This window comes from Bactrocera latifrons, unplaced genomic scaffold (genome assembly GCF_001853355.1).
Source record: "Bactrocera latifrons isolate USDA-ARS-PBARC rearing strain unplaced genomic scaffold, ASM185335v1 scaffold_32, whole genome shotgun sequence".
In the NCBI taxonomy this organism is placed as follows: domain Eukaryota; kingdom Metazoa; phylum Arthropoda; class Insecta; order Diptera; family Tephritidae; genus Bactrocera; species Bactrocera latifrons.
In genome coordinates this window covers 2033558-2047164 of record NW_017536852.1, presented here as the reverse complement: position 1 = coordinate 2047164, position 13607 = coordinate 2033558, and the positions used below count along the sequence as shown (strand labels likewise).

Here is a 13607-nt window from a genome sequence, read left to right as displayed (position 1 = left end):
AATACATATTCAAATGAACTCTTATGAAAAGATTTTTTTTCTGCAACAACATAATTTTTAGACTTAAACTTATTTTGTAAATTTATATAAAAACAATATTTCTAATTTTTAAGGAATTTAGCAATAAAATAGTGAAAGTTTACCAAATGGTATGATGAGAAAAAAAATGTTATTCAAAAAAATTTCCAACCAAGAACAACAATGTGACAAAATAAAACAAAAAAGTACGTATGTAGAAAACAAAATATTTTTAGAGTTCACTCATGTTACGTAATTTTTTAATAGTTTTAATGGAAATTGATGATATTAAAATACACATATTTAATTGCAAGAAAAAAAGAAAACAATATGAAAATAAAATATAGTAGTATACATTCGTATATTCGCTTCAGACAATAAGCTTTGGCCACTTTTTAATGAAACAAAAATGCAAACAAAAAACTGTAACTATACAAGCAAACAATGCAAGAAGTTTTATTATTTGCAATTAAATTTTCAGAACTGTAGAACGAGTTGAGCAGACGAAAACGGCAGAAAGATTGAACAAAATTGAACCCCCAGAAAGAAAACTCAAATAAGTAGGTAAAGCTAAATGATTTCAAAAACCGCCTGCAAATTGTAAATTAAAACTAAGTGCTTAAATCACTTAAAGCAGCGTACAATCTGTGTGTGGGAAGGAAAACGAAGCCTAATTTTTACTAAAGAAACTTTACCTTTTTAGCGAACACAAAAAGAAACGAATGAAAGAGGGGCAGGAAAAGAAAAACGTAAAAGGCGAGCGTTAAGCATAAGATATACTTTGTGGAGGAAAAGGAATAATGTCTCCCATAAACAAAAAGAATATAAATATATAAAAAATGTTTCAGAATATTTCCAACACTTTCGAAATTGTAATGGAAGCGTTACAGTGTTTTGTTTAAAGACGGTAAATTATAAATAAATTATTTGAAATATGTACATATACCGCAAATGCACTAACACGCTTAAAATGCGAAAGCTCAACATGTATATGTACATATGGTATGTAGGTGTGTATGAAAACTCTGTGCAATCGCTATGAAAGCGTTCAATATGTATTTGTTTACAATCTCGAAAGTGATTTAGCATTAGACAACGTCCAAAATATTTATGTAGTTATATGTAATACAGCTCTGAAATTGTGCTATTCACATGCAATATTAAGCTATAGGTTTTCCTATACGACATTTGAAAGCGCAATTTCGGTGCATTAACTGAGGAATTAACATTTTACTAACTTAAACTTAAATGACCTGCGTTGAAATCACTGCATTTTTTCTTTTGAAACGAATTGAATATTTTTGTCAACAAACTTTTTTCAGAAAACTCAAATGCCCTTTTTTAATGCCAACATATCAAACAAATTTAATAATAGTTTTTAAAAAAAAATTAAATAGTTAATAAAATAAATTTGTAAACTCGAAAGAGGTTCATCAACAATCCCAAGGAATGACATTGGTCAGGGATGATTTTGGGTGATGACGAATATTAAAGTGTAAAGAAACTAGTGATGAATGTGCGTAGAATGCTTAACTTTATAAACTACATATAATTATTGAATATTATATACATGAACTCATATACACATGCATACATGTACACATTTAGATATCAAAAGCTTTTCTGACAAATTTATCGCCAATATGTAGTAAAATAAAGAAAAAAAAAATATTGTAATTAATAAGGAAAAACAATTGTTATGAGCAAAGCATTCAATCCAAATAAAAACAAACGAAATGACGAAACAAAGTGTAATGTTGATAATGTATATTGTATTTTCTGTACTTAAGAAGGGTATAGCACTGTTTCTAATTTACAAACAAAAAGCTAAAAATTAAAACAAAAAAATATATATACATAAATATTTTTTTATTATAACAGAAAGATAATGGCTTCAATGTTTCTTTGGATTAAACCAGCAATAAATACATGCACCTACATAAATGCATGTAAAAAACAAAAACAAAAAAAAAATTCAGATGAATTGTGTAAGCGAAGCCTTTTAATATTTATAAATAAATTATAAACATGAACATAAATACCATGTAAACAGACATACAAGACAACATACATATACTTCGGCATGAATATTTAAACAAGTTTATGTGTGAAAGCATAACACTATGTAAAGTAGAGACAAAATTATGCGGGACAACAACTTAAATAACAACAATTAATAATCGGAAAACATATACATACCTACATATATATACAAGCATTACATACAAACATGCATACATATGTATAAACAAACATATATTTATTGTATATACAAGACAAATGTATGTAAACCCACAACTATTTAAACAATTTTATGCAATTATAGAAGCAACAACAAAAACAAAAGAAATAATATACCTTTATTTAAGTAGCTGGGGTTATTGTAATTAACTTTTAAATAAAACAAATAATTGAAAAACACAAAAAAAATATAAAAAAACCATAAAAATTAGACAAAAAAAGAGAATTTTATTGAACAAACATTTGTTAATGTTTACACCCACAATTAAAAGAAAAACAAAACAAAAAAATAAAACCAAACTTATTAACAAATGTGTAATTGTAAATGATTTATGAAATCGCGTTTGTTTCATTTTCAAGTGTCAAAACTATAAGAAACTTATCTGAAACAAATGTAATGCATATTTCAACGCCAAATTGAACAAAGTGAGTTTACTGCGTTTTTGCTGATTATTTCTATTTAAAAACATATAAAAAAATGCATACAATGCCAAAAAATCGTATTAACAGAAAAAAAAACAAACAAAAAATATAAAAATTAAAAAAAGCAAAAAAAAAATATCTTTACGAATTATTCATTGAAAATTATTGCTGTGTCTTAGTCCATTGCCCTAACGAATTTATTGAAAAAGCAAAATTTAACAATTTTACACCCACAAATATACACACACCGGTGTAATGGAAGGAATGTGTTAAATTCGGCACAAGAAATACTAACTGTATGTGAAACAATAGCAACAGAAATCAATAAGTGAAAACAACAAAATGAATTTGTAGAACAAGCAATTATTTATTAGCAACAAATATAAATTTTTTTTTACTTTCTACAAGAACTTTTAGAAACTAAATTACGAATCTAAAAATTCTCACCAAAAATATATCGGCGAAATAGTGTGGTTAAACCCGTATACCCGTATATACTCAAAAATTGTTATTTTTAGAAGAAAAAATGTGTTTATTTACAAAAAAAAATCAAAGAAAAAGCAATTAATGTACTGAAACAAAACTAGAACTTTTAGTTTTAATGAAAACAATAACTATTACAACTGCAAGAATACTCTTTATGATAGATTTATGCTGTTAAATTTGAGGTTAAGCACAAAAGGATACACATAAAAACGTGAAGCCTTACTGCAATTGTATTCTTCAGCAATTGAAATACATACCAAATACTTAAATACCACACCGAACTTTTGATATCTGGACATAAGTCGGTTTATTTCAGCTCAAACCTATAATTGTACATACACACATACTTCCAACAGAATTTTAGTATGGTACTGAACTTCCTAAAACACAAGTATACAAATATTTAATATTAAACTCTTATTTTACTAACAATTAAGAAAATTATTATTATTTTTTTTTTAATATTAAAAAGGCATTGTGTTTCAATGCTGGTGATTCGTTAATCAGGTTATATAAGGCTACGTTCCCAAAATCGATAAAATTTATGTACATGCTTAAGTCTTACTAGCCCTTACATATACGCGTACTACCGCTTAGCTGCTACACATTCACTCACACATAAGAACAAATCAAGTTAACCCCAATCTTTTACACCACTTTATAAAGCATAAAAACCCCAAAAAAAAAAAAATATATTAATAAAATATCTAATAAAAATCTCAAAACGCTAAGATATGAAAGTGAGCCGAAGAGCGAACATAAACTACAATTAGTCCTTTGTAACTAAATATACTCATCTACACTGGGAATATACTAGTACTTACATACATACATATATTACTAATGCTTGCATTGTGTTGTATGTAAATATATTTATGCTGGAATACATACAATACATATTTCTATACTCCAAAACCAAAAACAAAAAATCAATAAATAAGAAAACAAGAAAACAAGAACTAAAAAAAGTGTGTGTTTAAAAAAAACTACATTCTTAACTACTAGCCAATAAAAAGTCAAGTTGCAAACCATTCATTACGAAACACAAAACTAAAGAGAAGGCGGCATTATTTAAACATATGCTGGCACACAGTTGATATACTTTCTGCTAAACCCAGCAACTTAAAGATTAAAAATAAAAACAAAAAACAGTTTGACTTTAAATAAGCGAAAACCAACATTTTAAAGGGCAAAAATGAAAACCTAAAAAAACAATAGAAAATTGAGAAGTGAGATTAACGGAAATCATACTTATATACATATTTATATTAATTATATATACATTCATAAAAGTATATATACATTCAATATACATATATATATATATATATATATAAACATACATATATAGTATATACATATTATATATATACACACATAGTTTGGATGTTTATGTATTCGAGCATTATCTACAAACAATTTTATTAAATAATAAGTACACACAATTAAAAGCGAAAAGCGTAAAACCAAATATATATACATACATATAAAAAAAAATCATGGTGCAATTTCCACACCAAAAAAAAAAAAAATAACAAAAATGTACTCTTTAAATTGTGTATTGTATTGTTCCATATTATAAAAGAAAACCCATAAATTATTTCAAATTTAAAAATCACAAAATTGTGTGTTCTTATTTGCCATTGCGGAAAGTGTGGTGAGTTAACGGTATTTATAAATTTATTCCCTGAACACCAAAGATGAACATGAGGAGTTTAATCGTTGAATATAACCTTCTATTACATTTTCAGCAGTCCACGGAAGTTGAAGCAGTTTGCTGGATTGGCCCTTTAATGGGTTGTACTGAAAACAGCTAAGTTACAAACCATAGTCATCCCGCCGTGGTAGTTATTCCTTGACTTTTCGGAGCATTGTTCTTCAGTCACGCTATTGCTAAAGAAAGATTTTCAATGATGCATAATGGACTACAAATTTCCTCATCTTGCATTAAAGAGTTAATTTCATCGATTCGGTCATCTATTTGAACGTAGAGTTTTTGTTTTTTTTTACAGGAACTCAGCACGACGATTATAAAAAAAAATACATTCAAATGATATTTGATAAAATTATCCCCTCTGCCGATGAGCCGAAAAATAAAACAAGATTTTAAAGATTCACTCAAGTTGTTTTAAATATTCGATATAATAGACATCGCATGGATCTTACCTTACATTAGCACAAGGTTCGGTTTAACAACGGCATGATCAAGACAAATCAATTTGGCATTTTTATTTTTTACACTCAGGGCCGGCTGTCCATATAGGGAAGTAAGACAATTGCCACCGGCGCAAGAAATTTAGGGTGACATTTTGGCTAATATACTTTACAGATTGTTAAGGCAAAATAGGATTAGAAATGGCGAAGAACTGTGATATCTTTCGAAACTAATCAGTGATAAATAAATATAAATCTAGGGAAAAAGATGAATGATTCTTGAATTATAAATGGTATACCTAACCTGACTTTGTTTTATTTATTATCTGATCAAAATTGACTCAGACTGATTTAAACTGCAAACCAATCCGTAAAAAATTGTTTCGTATATTGATTCAATTCATGTTCATATAAATCTTCATACAGGGTTTGCCCGGAAAGAAATAGCACTGATTTTCTTACGCCGCGACCGCACTTCGGAGCGTGCGAACACCGACTGGATTCGGTAGAGGGCCTTCCTATCTAACGAACGAGCGTCCGAGCACCTGAAGAATCAGCACAAACATTTTCTCGCGACGTGTTTCTGATGTCGAGTGGTGCAAGCCAAAAATGCAGCATTAGTTAGAGCAGAGGTACGCGATTAAATTCTGTGTTAAACTCGGCAAATCTGCAGCAGAGACGTTTGATATGATCAAGCAAGCTTACCTAGATATTGCTTTAGCAAGAAGTGGTGTATTTCGCTGGCACCAGGCCTTTTTGGCCGTTAAGAAGTCACTGATGGAGACCTGCGACTCGGACAAACTCAAACGGTGGACTAAGTATTCGTTTAATTGTCCAAATATATCAAAATATTTGGTTCACTGACGAACAGAAATTTGAAAATGTGAGAAAGTGACCCCCAATTTTTTTATAACTTTCTCTTTGTTTCCTTGCTTGAAAAGGCCGATGAAAGGTAGACATTTTGAGACGACAGAGGGAATCCAAACAGCATGCACGTCGGATTTCAAGGCTATTCCGGAGAATGCTTATGTGACGCCTTCAGTGTTTGGAAATCGCCCTGGCAGCGCTGCATTGACGCAGAAGTAACCTATTTTGAAAGTTTTTAAAGAATTGTAAAGGTTGATTCAATAAATTTTTTTAAATCGACTCAAACTTATTACTTTCCGGATAAACCCTTACGTACAGGAGACACTGAAGGCCGTCTTAGCCAAAACTAGTAACAAGTGTATAGAAGATTGGATTATGCGTTGGCTTGCTTGTATTGACTCACAAGCACAAGCCTCTGAAGGCGATGCTAAAGATTTTTATTAAAATACTTGAGTGTTTTTTTTTTTAATCCGAGTCATATTTGATCATATGGTAGATTTCTTTAACATTTCACAACTAAACATAAAGTCATTCTGATCATTTCAGTTAGCGATACAGAATCGCTATATTTTGCCAGCTAACTTTAATAGCTGCAAAAACTCTCATCCATCTTTGAAGCGATAATTTATAATTAACTTGCGCATTGCCGTGAATTATATTTAAAGGCAATGTTCAGAATGATGTCGTGACCTCTTATAAGGAAAGTGCCAGAATAAAAACTTTTGCATTTGACTAATTTTGAATTAAAAATAAAAGCAAGAAAAAACGTTAATTTCCATTGCAACGAAGTTATAATACCATTGCAAATACACAAGACTCCTATGTATGGTAGCTATATGCCAGACAACTCGATCAGAACAATTTTTTCGGAAATCGCACCTTTACCTTAGACAATAACTTATGTCACATTACCGGAAGCTATCTCTTTAAATCATAAGCCTTTCGATAGAACTTCATTCCGATCGTTCAGTTCGTATGGCAGCTATATGCGATAGTGATCCGATACAGGTTCTGATAAATGGACAGGGTCTTGGGGAGAAAAGGACATGTTCATAATTTCAGTCCGATATTTCAGAAACTGAAGCACTAGTACGTGTATATACAGACGGATACAGCTAAGTCGACTCAGCTCGTCATACTGATCATTTATATATACATTTTATAAAGTCTGTAAAGTTTCCTTTTGGGTGTTACAAATCACATGTATACCATGTTCAGGGTATATGAAACCTCACTACCTTCGAGACGAGTTAAAAGCGATTATAACGTACGCGTGTCTGCCTAGTAACCATTCAATATTGACTTAAAACAAAGATTTGTCAAATAAATGTACAAAAATAATTTTAATTATCATATATGTATGTATATGCAGGCGGCTGCTATGGAAAAGTTTATAAACATTCAACGCTGTATTTATTTATGATACTAATCCGCGGCACTGACGTGAAAAAACGTAACAGCTGCGCAAAGATAAACTGGATTAAGATAGCTACCGATGAAATGTTAAAGTTTTTCTATAAAGGGTTCCTCAATTACAAAGTCCAAGGTTATATTATCGTTCAATTTAGATTCAATACTTATTATTTTCTTGTAATAATTAAGGTGTTAGACCCGTTTGAAGCACTAAAAACGGCCTTACTTCGAAAATGCATTCTGGGAGTAACGAAGAAAATATCCATCTTTTTCTTGAAATTACTCTGTTCACGATATAATGAAAACGAGAGCCAGAACGCTTCGACACTACCGCGCTTTGAGCAGGAAACTTTTGCTGAAATCATTCAAATGTTTTGCAAGTACCAAGAAACTAAAAATAAATTTTAAGTATTCCAATTAGGTCACCCAGTTCGTATGCGAACGCACTCATGTACATACGACTGCGGACATCTTGGACAAAAGGTTGCAAATTCATATTTATTTGATAATGCAAACGGTGTAGAATTTTTTACGTCAAACTACGTATTTACCATAACTGTATTTGTGTTGAAGTTAGATTACGAAGATGCTTTCATTATATTTGCATTAGAAATGAATATTAATCTGATGAAATGAATATGGCTAAAAAGCTGATGACAAATTTCTTATATTTATAACTCTTTTCTCATTGTCTAATTGCCATATTTGTCACCTTCTTCTTTATTGTCGTACGCTACGCAGATATAACCGAATTAACAACAGCGTGCCAATCGTTTCTTTTTTTGCAATCTGGCGCCAATTGGAGATTCCAAGCGAAGTCTTCTTCTCCACCTGGGTTTTTCCAATGTAGTGGAGGTCTTCCTCTTTCTCTGCTTCTCCCGGTGAGTTTCTCTTCATAGCTGTTGGTAATTTTTCCCCAATGAATTTTTTACGTGGCGGGTTCCAAATCCAGCGCACAACCCTTAGGAGCGATGGTTCGCCTTCTCACTGTAGCTCGCCTTCAAACGGATGTTCTTTGGCTACCCAGATGATACTTGGTCAAAGACCGGAAGTCGTGAGTTCCTTGAACCATATGTAATAGAATTATTTCTTGCCACTCACAAGTGAATGGCGAGCAGAAAACTTTTAAATCGTTGAAAATGTTCAGAAATGTTTTGGAAAGTCTAATTTATCACGAACACAAGTATTTGAATGGCCCAAACATTCATTGAGCGACACAAAGCATAGCTTGCATTAGCTTATAAACCTATTTTGAAGGTAATAATACAATTTTTTATTAAATGTGTGAAGGTATTAAAGTATCTTTCTGTTAGTCCGGGTCAAACTTTTTAGGTGGTAAAATTGTTGAATATACTGTCGATGCTACTACTCAATAAAGACGCGATTTTTATTGGTAAAACTTTAGGTGTTAAAAATTTAGGTGTTGTAGTTCACACTCGTGGGTTAAAGGTCATTTGAAAGTTTTCTGTGTTAGCGAATGTTTTAAGCCTTTCGTTTATTTACTTTCCGTCATTTCTTTTTTAATCTTCTGTAAATATTGACAGCACTACTGTTTCTCTTGAAAACACCTGTTAAATTCGTGGCAGAAAACTTATCACGACTTGTTCAAAATTGAACATGTTCATTGCTACAAAGGAACGAAATGCAGCAATATATTTATGCACTTTTATATACATATTTTACAACTATATAATTCTAATAATTTATACAGTGCGCACATACATAGTATACAAGGCTTAAAAATACAAAATAAATACAAAATAAAAATTAGAATGAATAATCCTCAGATCAGTGAAAGATTTTCATTTTCCCCCACCAGCGGTAAGGTTTAAATCTACAATTGAGAATAGTAGAATTACATTGAGCTTATAACATGACTATTGTTCTTGACTTTTCCACATCACTTCAACTACATATTTACATGCCAACATACATACATACAGACAACTGTCACTCAGATAAACGCCGTTGCTAATCTTGATAATATTACTCTACAAAACAAATATAATTTAACTAATTAAGTAGAAAAAAATAACAACAACAACGGAATTGTAAGGAGTACAAAAGATGCTACTGGGTGTAAGATAACCTCAGACAAGCCAATTCCCTTGGCAAATGACAAACGCGGCATTTCGAAGCGTGGCTAAACAAAAGTGAACAATTGGGAAAATATCCAGATCGTGTTTATTAAGAGTAAAGAAAATATTAATGTTATCAAAAATATTTTAATACGCGTGTGAATAAGAAACGAAAGATATTAAAAGAAATGGCCGCAGAAATGACAACAGACAAAGCGCCTGGTAAATAATATGCAATGATAGCGCCTGCCCCTCTTAGTGCGCACTTGTTAAATTTGATTTCGTAATGGAAATTTTTCTACAGCCGACAATGACACACTGCCAAATCGAACGCTCCCAAGCGTATTGCAAAGCTCTGAAAAGCAAGCAGAGCCAGAGCAAAAAAAGGATACTCCAGCGGATTTCGAGACAGCTATGGAAGTAGCGGGATTTGGTACATTCAATATTTTGCTACTGATCTGCGCGTGTCCCGCTGCTATAGCCACGGTGTCCGAAACGTCGACTATGTCCTTCATACTGCCGAGTGCTGAATGTGATCTCAAGCTAACGCTGCTCCATAAGGGATTGCTTAATGCCATCACCTACGCAGGTAAGAATAAATGCTCGTAGTTTTAAGCGGTCTGAAATATTAGAGCTCAATTAGTTAGTCTTCATTTTTTATATATGTATGTATGTATATAATGCAACTACCTCAGATTCGTCTTCGTGCAGCCGAAGTTAACTTTTTTTGTTTTTTTTTTTAATTGTATTTTTTCTTACTTCTTTAGTTGCGTTTAAATAGAACAGCTGTTTTTGAAATAATATTTTTTGTTTACTTATTCAATAAAAATATTTGCGAGGGAATCATCTGGCCACTTTATTTCGTAAGGTGTCAAATTTATAATATAAACAAACAACTATTTTCACTGGTGAAAATTGAATTAACCATTTTTTTAAGCAACATACTATATACTTATTTACATTGCGACTAATTAGTTTAGATTGCTCGGAATTTTATTTTCACAACCAACACTAGGTTTAAATATGGAAAACTGTTACATTAGCTGAAAGGTTGAAAATATTTTTGACATTAATTCCATAAAACCAAAGCAAATATAGGAATACCTTAAAAAAGAATTTTTATAACAATTTACTCATAAATAGTTAATTTTTCAAAATTTACAACCATTATTATTTATGATCTAACAATAGCATAATTAATTCAAATATCCAACAGGCATGATCAGTTCGGCGGTGATGTGGGGTTATTTGGCCGACACCAAGGGCCGCAAAAAACTACTCATACTCGGTTATCTAAGTAGTCTTATACCTGGATTAGGTGCGGTTAGCAGTCAAAATGTCATTCAACTGATGATCTTCAAATACATAACCGGTTTTATGTAATTACATTGTACAATTTTTTTTTTTTTTTTGTATGTTCTTTAAATATTTTTTCCTTCTTCCGCAGCATGTGTGGTCCATTCGCCATACTTATGAGTTACTTGACTGAATTGCATGGCAAGAAATTTCGTTCGCGCATAGTTATGCTTATGGGTCTAATGTTTTCGGTGGGCAACATATTATTGCCAATAATTGCTTTAACGGTGATACCCAACAATTGGGACTTTGAACTGCTGGGTCTGCAGTGTAAGTGGAAATTTGTGATTTTTTTTTTTTTGTCTTACCATAAATTTTGTGAATTTGATTCAGTTTGAAAAAGAAAAATATTTTCCAGTTTTACATAATATATTTTACTGCATTTACGTAATTATTTCATTATTCTTCGCAGTTCATTCCTGGCAAGTGTTTTTGGCGATCACCATGATACCTAATCTACTTGGCGGTATTTTGCTCAATTTCTTCCCCGAAAGTCCGAAGTTTTTAATGTCACAAGGTCGCAATGCGGAAGCTATGCGTGCTTTTCAGCGAATCTACGCGCTCAATCATTCGAAGCCGCGTGAAGATTTTCCGGTAAGGCAACAACAACCATCAATGAGTACTCATATTACTTTATTATTGTTTTTATAACAAAAATGCAGTTAATTGTTATGAAATGTTTAATTAAAGTCCATTTTATTAAATAGATCAAAGAACTCATTAATGAGTTGCCTAGTGCAGAAAAGGAGAGCGATGCTTCGACTGTGAGCATAGCTACGATTGAAAGTTCGATTCCAAAGGAGAAGGAGGCCATGTCCTCTAACGAGCACGTAAAAGAAAAAAAGCCGAAAATCAACTTTCGTCAAGGTTGGGAACAGTTACGTCCGCTACTTTCCAAACCTTATCTTGGCCTGTCTGCTCGTGTTTATCTCATGAATTTCGCTATTTTGTTTGGGTAGGCATAGCTTTTACAAAATTATTAATGGCTTATATTAACTATTATAATTTATTTATCATTTAGCCAAAATACTTTGCGTTTGTGGATTCCACAAATGTTTGCTTCTATTGAGGAATATGAGCAGATGCATGGCAGCACTGGTTCTAGCATGTGTACCATTTTGGAGTACAGTGTTAACAAGACGCAATTGTTGAAAAGTGATTTTGCAGATTTAGAAACGGCAAAATGTGAAGTTGTGAGTTAAAGAAAAAAATTTATTGTTAATATATTTATATAAAATTAAATTCCAATTATTTTATAGGTTATTACAGCCGCATCCTTTACCAATAATATAACGGTAGCAGTAGCCGGTTTCGTAGGTTACTTTTTAGCTGGTTTCATTGTTAATCGAATTGGCAGTAGAATAATGCTTAGTAAGTGCCAAAATCACAACAACAAAAAGTGAACAGATATTTATATCGTTTTTTTCAATAGCAATTGGTGCCACGACAGCAGGTCTTTGTGGTGTTGGTCTTTATTTCTCAGTATCCTCTTTGAGTACATCAATTGTTGCTGCAATATCGGTGACAATGGGCAGTATTTCAGCCATGTCCATTCTTAGCTCATCGGTCGATCTATTTCCGACATCGTTGAGGTAAATGTTATAACAAATTTATTTATTTGCACTTATTATTTTCTCAAAAACATATTATTTCCTATACCTACATATATAACAATAAATCCACGTTAATTTTCTTTTATAGAACAATGGTCGTTTCTTTGACTATGATGATTGGACGTGTGGGTTCTATAATGGGCAATATATTGTTTCCCATTTTCATGTCACTTGGCTGTGTGCCACCATTCATTATGCTCACGTTCGTGATGTGGTGTAAGTGGCAATGAAATTTTCGGAAATATTACTCACATCTTGATGACAAAACTAAAACTTTTTTTTTTAATTTTAGCGGCCGCAATTATGTCAGCATTTTTACCAAATACCAGGAAGATGGTTATGAAATAGGAATTTTTTTTCTTGTTCACATATGTAGAAATTTTTATATGTTCAAATATGTAACTACCATATTATTAGATTATGTGGGATTATTTATTCTATTATTAAGACTATTAAATATTTAAGTGTAAAAAATGCATTGTTATTTATAAATAAATAATAAACTAGACAATATTTGAATTTTTGTCTTTAAATTGTAACAACATAATTAACTTTTACATAATATTTGTATACAAGTGGTAGCTTATTGCCACAAATATAGCTCGTTGTGACAAAACAGCTTTTGTTTGTACCGTCCGAGATTTGTATATTTTATATTAAAAAATCAACAGATATTTAGAATCATTACAAGTAGGAGAGAACAAATACATACGTGCTAAACTGCAGCATATTAATATGTATATTAATATGTAAACATGTGTGGATATGTAATCAAATAACTGCAGACTGTAAATCCAGAGAAGATACACATTTCTATTTATGTGTCAGATTAGGTTGTGGAAATGCATGCATCTAAAGCACAATCTAAATGTAGGAAATTCTTATCTACCTCGCTACTATACAAATCCGAAATCTATAGGAATAAAGTTTATACTGACCTCACATTTTCATACATCTT

General features: G+C 31.5%; 1 protein-coding gene and 1 long non-coding RNA gene across 2 annotated transcripts; both read left to right on the top strand.

Annotated features, from left to right (window-relative positions):
• Positions 1-300: 300 nt before the first annotated feature.
• On the top strand, positions 301-1953 carry LOC108971005. Its single transcript, XR_001993516.1, has 2 exons — positions 301-582; positions 722-1953. It is a non-coding gene; the product is annotated as an uncharacterized LOC108971005 (long non-coding RNA).
• Positions 1954-9641: 7688 nt separating this feature from the next.
• LOC108971060 (synaptic vesicle glycoprotein 2B) lies at positions 9642-13086 on the top strand. Its single transcript, XM_018936872.1, has 11 exons — positions 9642-9902; positions 9985-10269; positions 10897-11059; positions 11128-11306; positions 11449-11630; positions 11744-11991; positions 12058-12229; positions 12296-12407; positions 12469-12628; positions 12738-12865; positions 12942-13086. Exons 1-11 carry the CDS (start codon positions 9869-9871, stop codon positions 12995-12997), a joined length of 1719 nt encoding a protein of 572 aa, XP_018792417.1. The 5' UTR covers positions 9642-9868; the 3' UTR covers positions 12998-13086.
• The last annotated feature ends 521 nt before the right edge of the window (positions 13087-13607 follow it).